Source organism: Phalacrocorax aristotelis, chromosome 2, assembly GCF_949628215.1.
Source record: "Phalacrocorax aristotelis chromosome 2, bGulAri2.1, whole genome shotgun sequence".
Taxonomy (NCBI): Eukaryota; Metazoa; Chordata; class Aves; order Suliformes; family Phalacrocoracidae; genus Phalacrocorax; species Phalacrocorax aristotelis.
In genome coordinates this window covers 159,585,094-159,599,568 of record NC_134277.1, presented here as the reverse complement: position 1 = coordinate 159,599,568, position 14,475 = coordinate 159,585,094, and the positions used below count along the sequence as shown (strand labels likewise).

General features: G+C 41.7%; 1 protein-coding gene across 2 annotated transcripts in view; it reads left to right on the top strand.

Moving 5' to 3' along the window:
* Positions 1–14,082, top strand: part of NDRG1 (N-myc downstream regulated 1) — a 40,348-nt gene extending 26,266 nt beyond the window's left edge. For both annotated transcript variants that reach the window (XM_075085873.1, XM_075085874.1), the window contains 11 exons: positions 1,329–1,391; positions 3,050–3,110; positions 3,570–3,656; positions 5,218–5,274; positions 6,198–6,301; positions 6,685–6,741; positions 7,660–7,711; positions 8,473–8,520; positions 10,086–10,121; positions 11,454–11,505; positions 12,245–14,082. In XM_075085873.1, the coding sequence (XP_074941974.1) occupies positions 1,329–1,391; positions 3,050–3,110; positions 3,570–3,656; positions 5,218–5,274; positions 6,198–6,301; positions 6,685–6,741; positions 7,660–7,711; positions 8,473–8,520; positions 10,086–10,121; positions 11,454–11,505; positions 12,245–12,510 (883 nt within the window). In that variant the 3' untranslated portion in view covers positions 12,511–14,082. The remainder of the gene's footprint in view (positions 1–1,328; positions 1,392–3,049; positions 3,111–3,569; positions 3,657–5,217; positions 5,275–6,197; positions 6,302–6,684; positions 6,742–7,659; positions 7,712–8,472; positions 8,521–10,085; positions 10,122–11,453; positions 11,506–12,244) is intronic.
* Positions 14,083–14,475: the final 393 nt, after the last annotated feature.

Below are 14,475 nucleotides of genomic sequence, written 5' to 3'. Positions count from 1 at the left end.
GATAGGAATCAGCTTGGTTGGGGAAGGGAGCAGCCAACATGCCAAGGGGAGGGTACAAGGCAAGGAACAGTTCTTCTGTAAGAACTAGGTATTAAGGAGATTATACGTACACTTATTGCATGAGCAAGTCTATTTCCCTTCTTAATTTTTAAGCTGGTCTGATGCTGAGGAGGTCACGATGGGCCAGGTTCTCAGCTAGTGTTAACTGCAATAGCCCAGTTGTCTACCAGAGCAGCCTACAAAGCCGTTCCAGTCACCCCTCTTTGTTAGTTTGAATCACAAGCTTTTAAGTGTCTTAACCTTCATGTCCTGAACAAGCATTAACACTTCTGAGTTGTCAGCTGCATAGGGCAGCCATCATGATGTATTCTAGAGAAGACTACTGCTTAATAACATCCTGATGACAGCACAAGAAGCTGTGAGCTCCCCTCCAGCTGGGAGACCGGCCTGCTCAGGTTAAAAGTCATAGCTGTTGCTGTGACACTAGATCTTGTCATGACGAGGTTTAGTTTCCCAGCAAGAAAATTGAAGAAAATAATTTAAAGTAATTTTGCACTGTTTGGCTTTTTGTTTCATTTTATTTTGGAGACTAAACTAGAGAATAATTAAGTGTAGTCCTGATGGGAAGTAGAGATTTGGATACCTCCTAGGCAGATGTTCTCCAGCTACTTTGGGTCAATTTTTTTCCATGTGATGCTCAGTTGAGATTTTGCTCAGAATTTCCTTCCCTCAAAATTTTGTTTCTAGTCTGCAGAAGACCAGGAGCATTAACTGGCAGCTGTTTTTATAGAACTTCTGCAGCAGCTTCATAGCCTTTCCTACGCCTTCATTTTCTCCATCTCTGTTAATAAAAAGCTGTCCTCATTTATCCTATGGTAATCTTTGTCTCCCTGAAAACATGCATGCAAATTATTTGCCAAAGAACTAGATCTCATTGCTGTAATCTGTGATTCTGCAACACGGAAACTTTTTTGCAGTGGACCAGCAGTACAAATGCGGTGAATGTGGTTGGAAACTCTCAAGTTCAAACTTTTTCACGGGTTTTAAGTGTTAACTTTTCTTGGAGGAGATTCGTTAGGGTCTGTTTTGCTCTCAGCTGGACCAGACACCTATCATCCTGTAACTCACATAAAGTACTGTATAGATTATGCTCATATTTCTGCTAAATTACTTGTGCTCGCTCCTAATTTAAATTCAGCTCATACTGTCAATGATCTCGTACTGAGCACATTTAGTATTAAATCTACAGTGACTGCTGTGTCTCTAAATATCCCCGCCTACTCCGCTGAAAGCGGTATAGTAACTCCACAAACACGTATTTGTTGTAGGTACGTGTATCCCTCCATGGATCAGCTGGCCGAAATGATTCCTGGCATCCTGAAACAGTTCGGGTGAGTGCAGAATTATTTACTTATTTTCCTCATTCTCTCTGGCGCACCAAAAGAGCAGGGCAGAGCAGATATTTGCGTGTGCTGCCCCTGAAACTTCAGTCTATCTGGCATTTTGTTTGCTAGAATTATGGTTGCGGCTGTTCTTTAATGTCTCTGTTATAGATGGCTCACTTTTGCCTTTGTTTCTGAAAGAGCTTACTTTTTGGCCTTTTTTGAAACAGCTGTTTATTTTTAAACAGGAAGCAACTTTGAGCGAAATCCCATGTGCCTAATTTAGAGGCTTCCTCCAGTATTTTCTATGCATCGCCCTCACAGGGGCAGGGCACAGACAATCTGTTCTTCCCGCTGTAACAACCCACACTTTCCTGTGTGGTTAGCAGAATAAAAACACGGTCGCATCTGAAGACACTTACTGTTTTGTTTCTGTGGCTTGAGTGTCTTAAGAGGTCAGTCCCACCTCCTTAAGCCTCTTCTGCTACCAAGTGCAGATGCCAGATTGCCGATGTTGAAGGACCTGGGGGCAGTGTTGCTCTGTCTGTCTGCACCAAGTTTAGGTGTGTGTCCTCCCTTAAAGCTTAGCTTTAGCAGGAGCTGTAGCTGAGAAAGGTACTCTCTGCAGAGTTGGTATGCTGGTCCACAGTGAAGATTGCAGGTAGGCACCTCCAAGGGGTTTTCAGACTAAACAGAGAAAACCTGGCAGTTTTAGGGTTAGGCAGCCGTGGAGAACAGAGAGGCTGGACTGCTGGCAGGGGTTTTAGTCTCAAACCAGCACCACACTTAAGACATTGTTCAGCTGTTGTAACCAGCTCTTACAGTACCTTGGACCAGCTTACCTCACTGCATTCTTGAGGTGTGTTTTTTGAAATGCCTAATGTAAGGTACAGGGTTGCCAATTCTGCTCTTGCACTGAAAAAATATGCTTACATAATGTCAGTACCTTGAAAATCAATTAAAGTGTATTTACAAAGCCTTGATTTAATATTGCTAATGAGAATGAAAACTGTCCTCAGGTATTTTCCAAAAAGCATTGTATAACCTGTTTTTCTGAGTGGTTTTGTCTAGTCTTCCCTTCTGTGTATTTTCCAAGACCTTGAAGGCGATGCTTTAAAACCAATTTCAGTTAATGCAAATATTTGGTTTGTCTCTGCCCTGTTTGGTTATGAAGTTTAAACTTAATCACCCCAGTGGCTGGATGGCCTGAGAGGTTTCCCTGCCAGCCCCCTGTTAGGAATCGGTGTCCCAGTTGGATAGCTGTGCTGGGGAGGGCAGAGGGGGCTGGGGAGGGGGGGAGCTTTGTATTTAGGTTGCAGATTTCAGGACTGAATCTTATAACTTTTTCTGGCAGAAACTAACCACTTCCTTCCAGGATCAGAATGATGCTATGGTTGTTCAATGTATTGACTTAAAGATAAGTGAGAATTGCTGCCACCCTGCAATGTGTGAGAACCAGTGTCCTGCAGATCTGCCAGAAACAAACCAGTTGCTACATTGAGCTTCTTACTGGGGCTGGTGGCATTGAGGGTCCACGGTTTGCCTGAGCTGCAACCCGTGCTGCATAGATACATGCTGGCATGTGAAAGAGGAAGGCTGCTGATGAGGGGTTGTTTATTTTTGGTGCTGTCTTAGTCATTTGTCTCTTCTGTTTTATTGCTGTGCAGGCTGAAGACCGTTATAGGAATGGGAACTGGAGCTGGTGCCTACATCTTAACCAGATTTGCTGTAAGTTTTGTGCAGATACCCTAAAGCCTTGAACCTCATTTTCCTGATGTGTTGCTGTCCCCATAGCGTGTGCAGAGAATTCATACTCTGCCGTGCCCAATTAAGTAAGCAGTTAGGCTTTTAAGTGAAATACCATAATCTGCGGGATAGCTAATTCAGAAGACCTAGATTTTCCATTTTAAGGCCTGGGCTCTACCCAGTTAATTTGCAGAAGGTTTTTTTAATGGGAGTTCTCTATTTAAACTGAGGGTGGAGAAGAAGAAAAGTCTTAATGTTCTCCAGCTGCTCAGTTGAATTGATTTAATGAAACATTTTTTTCCATACATACACTTGTTTTGTGCAAGACAAAACTAGACCCACCACCTTCCTCCCCAGGAGATAATTTGCTAATTTAAATTTTATGCTGACTGTTAAATTGCAAAGGATACGCAATGAATCTTAAATCTTTTTTTTTTGCAGTTAAACCACGCAGATTTGGTGGAGGGATTAGTTCTCATTAATGTAAACCCTTGTGCTGAAGGTTGGATGGACTGGGCAGCAACTAAGGTAAACATTTTCCAGTTAGTCTCACAGTAAGATTTATTGTTCTATCAGGCATGAGGAGTTAAGCAAGCTTGTGTGTCAAGGCATGGCTGCAGACACAAGATATCCCAGGCTAATTCCTTTGGGGGGTTATTCTTACATTTGCAAACGTACCTCCTGTAGGGCTAGTGATAAAAATAAGTACTTCTAGGAAACGGGTACCCATGGTATAATGGAGCTGCTGGGTGTGGACATTCTTAAGAGCTAGTAACTGCTGGGAAAAACCTAGCTTAACCTGGACACAGGGTAGTTTTGGAAACAACTTTTTTTCAAGTAAACTTCAAGTGTAGTGTAACATTCAGTTCTTTCTTGTCCATGGCTTTGTTTACCAGCACAGTCCAAAATGTGAACTAGAGAACAGAAAATTGTTCAGAACAACATTTTCCAGGTTTCAATCATCTAGCTGAGTCTTAGATGCCAAAAAGACTTAGAAAAGGGCATTAGCTATGGTAACTGTGGACAGATTGTCCATACAACCAGGCTTTTAAGTGAAAATGTTCACATACAAAGAAGCTCCTGTTAGCCGTATTCTTTTGTAGTTGTAAGAAATATTGCAATGTAGAGAAACAGGCACCGAGAGTTCGTTTCAAAAATCTTCCTGGAACCAGTACATATAAATAAGTATAAATGTTACATTACATGTCACTCAGATTTCACCTGCTAAAACATTTTTCAGGGTAAACTGTTGGATTGTGTCATTCAAGGTCATGTTTAAGTGAATGGCAGTTGTTATAAACACTCTGAAAGTACAAAAATTAATGCATCATCTTTTAACCACATGGAGTCAACTCGTTGTAAGTGTCTAGGGTGATATTAAATGTAATGACAACCTTATACTAGGAGAAACTTTCCAGAGCTGGGATGTAAGTCTTTCAATGCTTAGTAACTAATTTTTTAAAAAATAATTTTGCATACTAGTTTATTTTGGTAAGTTTAATCTAGATGTATGTTTAGCAACTGCTCTACATTGAGATGTACCACTGACCTATTTGGATTCTCTCACCCAATATCTCACTGTAATTGAAATTCTTCTATACCTGTGTCTCTGCCTTCCTTCTCTCCTAAATGTTGCTGACCGTAGGAGTACAGTAGGTGCCCTGTATCCTTCTGTCCTTCCAAAGCAAGAGCACATACTCTGGGACATGAGCTTTAGGTACCAGCTCCAACATATCATCAGTGTGGGTTGTTACGGTCAATGTGGAGGAGATTGGGCAGTGAGGTTCAATGACACCCATCTGGCAGGTCTGCTTGGTGTTCTTGCAGGGATTCCATATATACCTATGCCACTAGTAGTGTGTTCCCTAAATATCTGCATTAGTAAAGACATCTTATGAGAATGACTCAAATACAAACAACCCCTAATGGTGTTTCGGTTGGATTGAGGGAGGAAAGTACCAGTCCAGGATATTGTACATATAAGGACAGGCAAGAAACACCTATTGGTCTACTTATGAGCAATAGGAAGGTTTCAATTGCTCAAGGATTTTTTTTTAATATCAGATACTTAAATAATCTTGCTGTTCAGATTTCAGGTTGGACAAATGCTTTACCAGACATGGTCATTTCACATCTTTTTGGAAAGGTAAGGATGTTTCAAAGATTGCCCTGAGATACTCAGTCATCTGTCTCCTGGGGCTGGGGGGGTGGCTTAAACAACAAAGTACAGAGCTAAACTGCGAGATAGGATTCATACTTGTGTTTCAAATATTTTGGAGGTGGAATGCTGCCGTGGGGCTTGCTGTGTCACGATGACTCAAGTGCATCTCAGTCATGACAACTCTAGGAGCAGCTCCCTGTTTAGACAGACAACACTTAATATAAGCATCATATGTGCTCATGTTCTCAGCAGAATTACCCCATAGATTTTATTTTTTTTATACCATAGTATACTTGCAGCTCTTGGAAAGCTGGTTATTAGTACTAATGGTGCTCTTCAGTGCAAGCCTGCTTTAATGGAAAGTGCTATACTGTTTTCTGAGGCTGCTTTGCTGTGCTTGAAACTGTTAGCAAATGGAATGGAAAACTCCATTCCAGCAGAAAAAGGAACTAATCTATAAAGACTTTAGAACCAAACTGTTTGAAAATGTTAATGATTGAAGTCCTTGAAGCTTAGTTTTTTACAGTTGTGAAATTGAGTTCCACAATACATATGTTTGTAAGCTTTTGACATCTGCTTTACTCTGGAAACACTTATTGAGCTTCTTACCCTTAATCTTTTTTTTTTCTGTTTTAAAACATTTGTCTGACTGTAACCGTCTGCACTACAAGACATGTTTTTCAATTGTAAGATCTTGACACGACATACTGAAGTTTTAAAGGAAAAAATGTGGTACTGCAGCTGGAGGCTAATGTTAATTCTGTGTGACACCACTGGGTGCCAGTTGTCCCTTCCCAAGGGAGCACTCCTGTTGTATAGGTACACGTCTGATACATGACTGCTGTGCCATGTCTTCAGATCCTTCCAGAAAATAGCCCCTATTCTGAACGATTCTCTCTCCACTGTAGGAAGAGATTCACAACAACCATGACCTGATCCATACTTACCGTCAGCATATTATTAACGATATGAATCAAACCAACCTTCATCTCTTTGTCAACTCTTATAACAGGTAAATACATTTACCTGATCTCTAACTGGAAACTGTTTTAAGAGGCTGTCCAGCACTTAGAGGCAATTTTACTTGTGTGGTGGAGTTATTTGTGTTCCCCCAGTATAAAGTTCTGCTTGACAGAGCCTTTAAGGATCTCGGGTAGTTTGCTTATGGGAGAAGGACCTTGAGCATTTGTGGGGAGATAAATGGTACACCGGGACTGAACTAAGACATAGATACTTCATGCTAAAGTGGTTCTCCATCAGTTGTTGAGGCTACAACATGTATCAGATTAAATTAAGCTATTTGAGTGTCTGTGCTTTCTCTCAACTAGAAGAATGTGGAAGTATATGTAAAATTTCAGGGTATCAAGAGCCTTTGTCCTCTCAATTTTTTTTTAGTCGGCGAGACCTGGAGATTGAGCGTCCTGTTCCTGGAATAAATGTTGTCACCCTTCAGTAAGTATTTTCTTTCCTAACCGGTTCACCTGTACACGATGTGAGCTAAGAGGTGTGATGCATGGGTACACGGCATATGCACATATGCATTGCAGAGCTGTAGCTGAATGTGCTTATGTGCTAGAAAAGGATCTTGTAACTTTGCCTAGGAGATAAAAGGTTACTGCAAGCCAGGGACTACCATTAGGATGACTTCCCTTCTTCAAACTTCAGAGTCACATTAGCTGAAATAGAAAGCTAAGTAGTTCCTGTCACTGTCTGCAAACTTGGGCTTACAGAGTAATTACTTGAAAAATAGATGTACCTAACTTCACTTGGAAATAAGTCCTAGTTTAATGGAAACTATAGCTTGCACTATAGAATGCACTTAAGCCATGCCTATGCAGTGAAGAGAACAAAACCAATTAAGAAAAACCCAAACAAACCTTAAATGAGAATGAGTATCTACCAAATCTTCTGCTAATAGCTTTTCAGTTATGCTGCAACTTGTACAATGAAACAGTTGTCAAGTCCTTCTCTGCTCAGCTGCTGATGCATACACACAGGAGACTTTGAGACTCTACTCTTTTGCCAGTCTGGTTGAAATTTGATGACAGGTCCAAAACTTGGAGCTCTAAAGGCTGGGGTGAGACTTTGATGCTGATGCCCACATTGAGTTTCTTTTAAAAGAAGGAATAAGAGCACTGTGAATTGCTACGAGGTGGGGAAAAGGAGAGGTTCTCATGCAAGGTATCAGAACATGTCAGTAGATCTGCAGCTAATAGAGTAGATTTGATATGTATTTAAGGTGTCTGAAATACAAAACAAGTGTGTGAAAATGATTTAACTGTCTCAACCTTCCAGCAACACAAAATGCAGCTTAGGGCAAGTCTGGCCTGGGTCACAAAGATAATACTGCTTTTGTGTGCTTCCTTGCAGATGCCCCGTCCTCCTGGTGGTTGGCGACAGTTCCCCGGCAGTGGACGCCGTGGTGGGTATATCGAGCTGTCTTCGCTGCTGTGCCAATGGGCAGGCGAGCCAAGAAGCTGCGTGAGGCCAGCAGAGCTCATGCCCGCGCAGCAACCTCGCTGGCTATCGATCCAGCCCAGCTGGCTCTCCTCTTTCAAACTGTGGGAGAGCTGCCATTAATTCCTCACTGTTTGTCCCCTCTGTCTGTGCACCATTATTTAATAGCTACTGCGTTAGGAACAATCGCCACAGCAGTTCCAGTGAGCCGCAAATATTTTCCTTTAGAGAGGAATCTGCTGCTGGTATTTTAGCTTGTTCTGTGGTGTTGGAGCTCTGCCCTTGGTCACTATGGAATTGAAGAGCTGCTTTTTGACTATTCTAACTCGCCCCAGATGACTGGGTGACTTCAAATGTTATGCCTTAACGGGCATGCCCAGTCTGCTGGCCGGTGGCCATATGGCTGCTCATTACTTGGGCCGCTACCAGGTGACCCCAAATCACAAGATAAACAACGCTTGTTGCCATTGGAGTCCCAGAAACAGATAAAACCTCGAATTCCCAACTAATGGATTTGTAGGTGGAAAAGAATACAGTCAGAAATGTGAACTACCTACTTGGGTTTAAAGATGTATATATGTATGCATACAGTCTTTGTGAAGAAGCCTGAGATACCTTGTTTTCTGGCTAAATACAGACTAAATTGGGTATTTAATCTGTTTTCATCCGGCAGTTCATAACTGAAATCTTGTGTATAATGCCTTATGCTGCTGTTCTTTAATATAGGTTGAATGCAACTCTAAGCTGGACCCAACAAGGACCACACTTCTGAAGGTAATAACAAAAGCTGTTTTCTTAAAATAAACATTTCCCTCATTTAAATCAGCTGGAATAACTAAAAAAGCGGGACCACCCCAATGTGGTGCAGCACAGATTATATAGTGAGAATCCAGTTCTGATGTGGAAGGGCAGTTCTTTCAGAGCAAGACTATTTTAGTGGGGAAAAACCAGACTAGGGGCTTCTTGTCAAGGTTAACAGCAGGGAATTTCTCAGCTCCTCCAGTTTAAAACACTAGGGGTGAGGCTTGAAACGTTCAGTATTTCACATACCCATAATGAATTTGACTAGAGCTGGCAAAGTTGATTTTTGAGGTGTTTGGAAAGGTTTGAAAAAAGCCATCAGCAGAGTGGAAGTGCAAACAGATTCCTTCTGTACCTGTGCTTGCCCGTCCCTCAACAGTAGTGTCAGACAGCTGATCTATCAGCCACAGTTTTGTCATCCTGCCTTTTATGTGGACACAGTCCAGGACATCTTACTCTTGGAAGTGACTCTCTTATTTTCCAAAAACTTGATAAAATGCTCTTCCAAACAGCAAAGCGTTGTGCAAAGGCTTTTGCTGATACTTGGCATTCAGAATACGGGTGCGATCTTCAGCTTGTTACTGGTGGAGTAAAATGCAATGAGTGTAATAGCACGCAAACGGTGAAACAAGCTTGGTCATGCTTCTGCTGGGAGCTTTTACTGTATCTCTCTTGAAATGGCCAGTGAAAATTATTATAAACAATTATTATTTTAAATGCTTTTTTCCTCCTAATGTTGAGGAGATGCCCTGCTGACCTATCATGTGGCAGACTCACCCTAAGAAAAAAATCTGACTCTCTCAGATCCTCTATCAGTGGCCAGCCTTTGCTCAGTCCAGGGATACAACTGATGCCAGATCGTGCTACAGGCCTGTTTTGCAGCTAACTAATCCTAGATAGGATTTGGGGTTTCCTATAATTCACAACTCAACTGTTTTCAGCTTGTGGTGTTCTTTGGAACAGGACTGTTTTTGTTGGGTTTGCTTTGAGGGGTGGAGTGGCAGGAAAAATGAAGTGCTCCAAAAATATTGCGTGCACTCAAGATAGCTTTTCTAATTTGGCTTTCCCTGCTTCCCTTGGTGAGTCAGGCTGACGCTTGCCATCCGCAATCTCAGCAAATTGTGTTTCCCTCTCACCTCTGAGGTTTAGGTGTGTGTTCTCTCTCTCCCCTGTTTGTCATTCAGGTCAATACTGAGTCATGTTATTGTAATTCAGAGCTGAACTTGAAACCAGGACTAATAACCTAATTTCTAAGAAACTGGTAATTACTGCCTAGCAAAAAACAGTGATTTGTAGCTCCAGCTGATGTTTTGCCTGAGGATCAAGACACTTGAGTTTTCTGGGATGCAGTTGTAGCTTTTATAAAGCTTTTGTAAAAGTCTAACCGCTTGGTTTGCCTTCATCAACATGTATGTTACTCACACAACAAAAGGAATTGTTTTTCTGCCAGATAGCTAAAATGGTCATTTTAATACAACCTGAGCATAAATGAGTTCCTCTGGCATTATACTAACTGGCGGCTCTTGTCCCCATTTCAGATGGCTGACTGCGGTGGGCTCCCTCAAGTTTCCCAGGTAGGATTTGGCTGATGGAAATCCTACTAATCCTGTTCTGCAGCATGTCAGACTGCAACAAATGAATGTTCTCCTGTAGGGTACTGGCTGTTCCCGAATGTCAGCCAAAAGGATGGTTATGATTTCACGAATAATGATGTCAGTCGGTCATCTGAGCTTTCTTTTTTCTTAAAGACCAATGAAGTGCAAAATTAAGATTGGGAGGGGATATTATTTCCACTAATTACGTCTTAACCAAGTAAAGGTCTGAGGTAGGAATGCAGAAGTATTATTTTATGCCTATCTACTAAGCTAACATGGATTAAGGCTTGAGCACTAGTGGTTTAAAAATATATACTTATTTGGGCTATTTATAGTGTAGGTCAGGAAAGTGGGAGGCAGGAAATAACAATGCTATGTTCTTGCATACACTGACCCAGCTTGATTGAGAATGAACTGGAGTTGCTGAAATATATTCATGCCTAAATTCCAAGGCTGCTAGTAAAACCAGTCTGGGAAAGTTAAAATTTACCTATGCTCCAGTGTTGCTTTGCTAAAACAGCTGCCCTGTAAATCAGCTTTAGGATGTGATGTTTTCTAAACAGATTTCTAAACAATATAATGTAACTTAAGGAAAAAAAATAATTTGTGATTACCTGCAGCTGAGAAATCCCTGTACAGGCAGTGTGTGCACTTACAGTGGGATGGGGGGAAAAGGCTTTTTAAAGCCACAAAGGAATATGTGCATTGCTCTTCTGATAGAGTCCATTCCCTGAACCGATTCAGATAAAATTATAACAAATATACGCAATAATTGCATGGTCAGTAATTGAGGTTGAGACTTATTTGGCCACTGTGTCAGCAGCGCAGAAAAATAGTACCTCTATTGCAAAAATCAGTCATATGTGGTTGTGCTTGTGTGTTCCCGCTGAGCGCTTTTGCCCTATAAACATACCTATCAGCCCTGACTACCCGCATTTGCTCTCTACTGATTTGGAATTGCTGAATTACCAACACTTGCATATTTTGAGAGGCCAGTTGTTTTACTTTGGCTCATCTGCCTCAGTAACTGCATGAGCAGTTTGGGCCAGGCTTAGACCACTTGTAGCCACTTCTTTGGAAATCTCATTCTCAAATGCACATGTCCATTTGGTAGAATAATGGGGCAGGGGAACAGACTAGGGAGAGGAATGGTGTCATTTTCTCATGTAAGTGAAAATTTTGGATGGTCAGTAGAACCCAGAGAATATTTAAGATGTCCCTATTCACACAGGGCACCTATGGTGTGTGTATATAACATTGTAATGAAACTAACTTGCTGAGCACTGCATACAATAATACTTTCTTTTGCAGCCTGCCAAGCTTGCAGAAGCATTCAAATACTTTGTTCAGGGAATGGGATACAGTAAGTATCGGTTTTATGGAATGGTTCACGTGACTACCAAAGTTTGGGCATCTCAGCACCCAGAGAGTCTTATGATCCCAGATGTGCGATCTTTTCCCTGTTGGATATGCACTTGCGGGGAGGGGAGGTGAACACTTGTGGTGTTTGGGTGAAGGGTTTTCAGACCAAATTGTGTTAGTAAACAGTAGAGAGCTTTGTAGACAGCTTATCCCCACAAATACCTACTTGACTTTATCTTGACATTTTAAAGGGGGATATTTGTAATAGCGTGCCCTCATTGCATCACGGGAGATGACTCGTATGCTGCACACAACACTTAGAACCTTGTTAGTTCAGAGACTTCTTTAATTTGTAGCTGTTTGTCCTTCATGTATGTGCTTCTGACTACTGCTGTTGTGTAGATGTATTGGTAGCCTGGGCTGCCAGCAAATGTTGGACACCTAAAAGCAACAGAAGGTCTGCTGAGTCTCTTTGGCTGCAACAAGCCAGAAGAAAACTATAGCAACATGCCATAAAGCTCTGTCCTGAATACCTCAGCCCTGGTCATCAATTTTGCCTCAGTAATTAGGGCTTCTTAACTGTATGCCTGGAGTAGTGGTGCTTCTACACGTGAAGCTACAATGAAAAGTATACACCTGACCCTGAATGCCTCTCTGAGGGCGGTTAGGGCTTGAGAGGAAGGCAAGGGCTTCCTTCCAAGCCCACAAAGCAAGGCATTAACAAAAGACTCTTCTTCCAGTCCCCTCTGCTAGCATGACCAGGCTGATGAGGTCCCGCACTGCTTCTGGCTCCAGTGTAACCTCTTTGGAAGGACAGAGGAGCCGGTCTCACACTGGGGAAGGCACAAGAAGCCGGTCTCACACCGGGGAGGGAACGAGGAGCCGATCCCACACCGGGGAAGGTGCCAGGAACCGCTCCCACACAGACACACGCATCGAGCTGACGCCGAACTCGGCAAGCAGCGCTGAACAATCAAGCCCCAAGTCCATGGAAGTGTCCTGTTAGATGGCTGTGGGAGGTTTAAACTGGTCACAGTGTGAAAAAGTAATGGATGCCCCCTGTGTATCACAAAAACATAACTGGTATTAATCTCAAGCTATTCTGTAGGATGAACTCTGTTCGCCAGGGTCTGACAGGGACCAAAGAAAAGAAGCATCTCATTTGCTCTGTCGTTATTCCTGTATATCAGACAGTTGCTGCTATTGTGCCCTCCTTCAATGGATGCCAAATTCTAAAGGATACTTGCCAAAAGCTGATGTGGTTGTAAACACTTCAGAGTCAAACCAGACTTGCTTAATATCCTCCTTTAAAATCAAAGCTGTTACATGCCCCTTTATCTCTTATTCTCTTGAAGTAAACTGGCACAATTTGAGATGAGTTTCAAAGAGGGGGAGAAAAAAAATCACTATTAAGGATGGCTTTTAAAGAAGGAAATGAAACAAATGTGTTATGGCCTCATGTTGAAGCTGGAGTCAAATTCATTGTATATAGCTTGACTTCAAATGATAAAGAAGATAATGTATCGTGCATTTATAGGCCTTCTAATACATTAGTATTCAAGCCTGTTTTCCTATGTACAATAATATACTACTAAAATAGGCGATTTTAATGTGACTTTGGGACGAACTAAATCTTTACGCTTTTTTTATTTTACTTTTTTGAGATTTAGTTCCAGTCTTCCTTTCCTTCCCCCCCTCCTAGGCCCTAAAACTTGCTTAGCCAAATGAGGATGTGATTTAAATTTAATAAGCAAGGTAGCATTTCCTCCTTGGGATCTTGGGCCATTGGGTTTACCATACTGCAAAAGTTGGTGTAGTTGTAACAAGTAGGGTAGCTGTATATGCCAGCAAAGCAGAAACAGCTTGATTTTTCCTTCAGACAGCTTCTTATCTTTGCAGCTCAAGTTTTTGTGTCCAGCATAATTGTGATAAATTTGGAATTCTGTAAGAGAAGCCAGATCCAGCTGTTCTTTGTCAGGAGAGATGAATAACTGCGGGATGGCATGTCATTAGATACTGTACATTCAACTGCCACTAATTACTGGATTTGAAACTCTTGAGATCTCACTGGTGCTGAGAAGTGTATTCCACAAAGTGGTGGAGCAACAACACTGTATCTGTGAAATACAGTGCTTAATGCATAAATGTAATGATCTGCTGGTTCTGCATCTTCAGCCTCCGGAAACCTTGGGTTACTTTCTTTGATGCTAGTGGCTTGATACCTTTCTGCCAGTCAGATTTTCACAGTTGGCTGTCCTTCCAACTGTGGGACAGTAGTGGGACAGGATTTCCAGAGCTCCAGTGCATACCTGCTGCACTGCAGTCCTTGCACAAACAAGAAAACTCAAATGCTGAGCAGTTAAATAGCAAATGTTAATACTTTGGGATTGCTTGTTCAGAACACCATGTTACTTTATATTAACTAGCTTCAGCTCTTGTGTAGAATATCCATAACAGTTTGTGGGAAGAAAAGACAATTTCCAGAAAGAATAAAGCTATTGTGTAAAGTCTATCAAGAAAAGTTTCTTAATGATGTATTTGTATTTATTTCAAAACAAATAAATTTGTAACTTTGCAATGTCTGGTGTCTTAATGTTTTACCAGGAGTACAATAGTCTTCCTCAGTGGGAGTATATTCTTGTCACCTGTTTGTATCAACAAAATCTTTTTTTCTTTTGCTCATATCTCTGCCCTTCCCTAATTTTGTGCTGAGAGCCTCTTTCTTTCCACTTCAGCCTAATATTTATACTAAAAAAACACAACACACCTCAGCAGCAGGTGTGACTGGCTACTCAGAGTACTAAAGGATAATTTTGCTCTAACAAATCCATAACAAAGTTGAGGGCTTGGTATGGAGCCCTATTTATCTGCTGTTTGAAGTTTTCTTTTGCTCCCTAGAGATAGTACTGGCTAGTGCATAGATCTGTGGTTTGTACACTAACTTCTTCACTGGAGTTGGTGCCATGCTTGT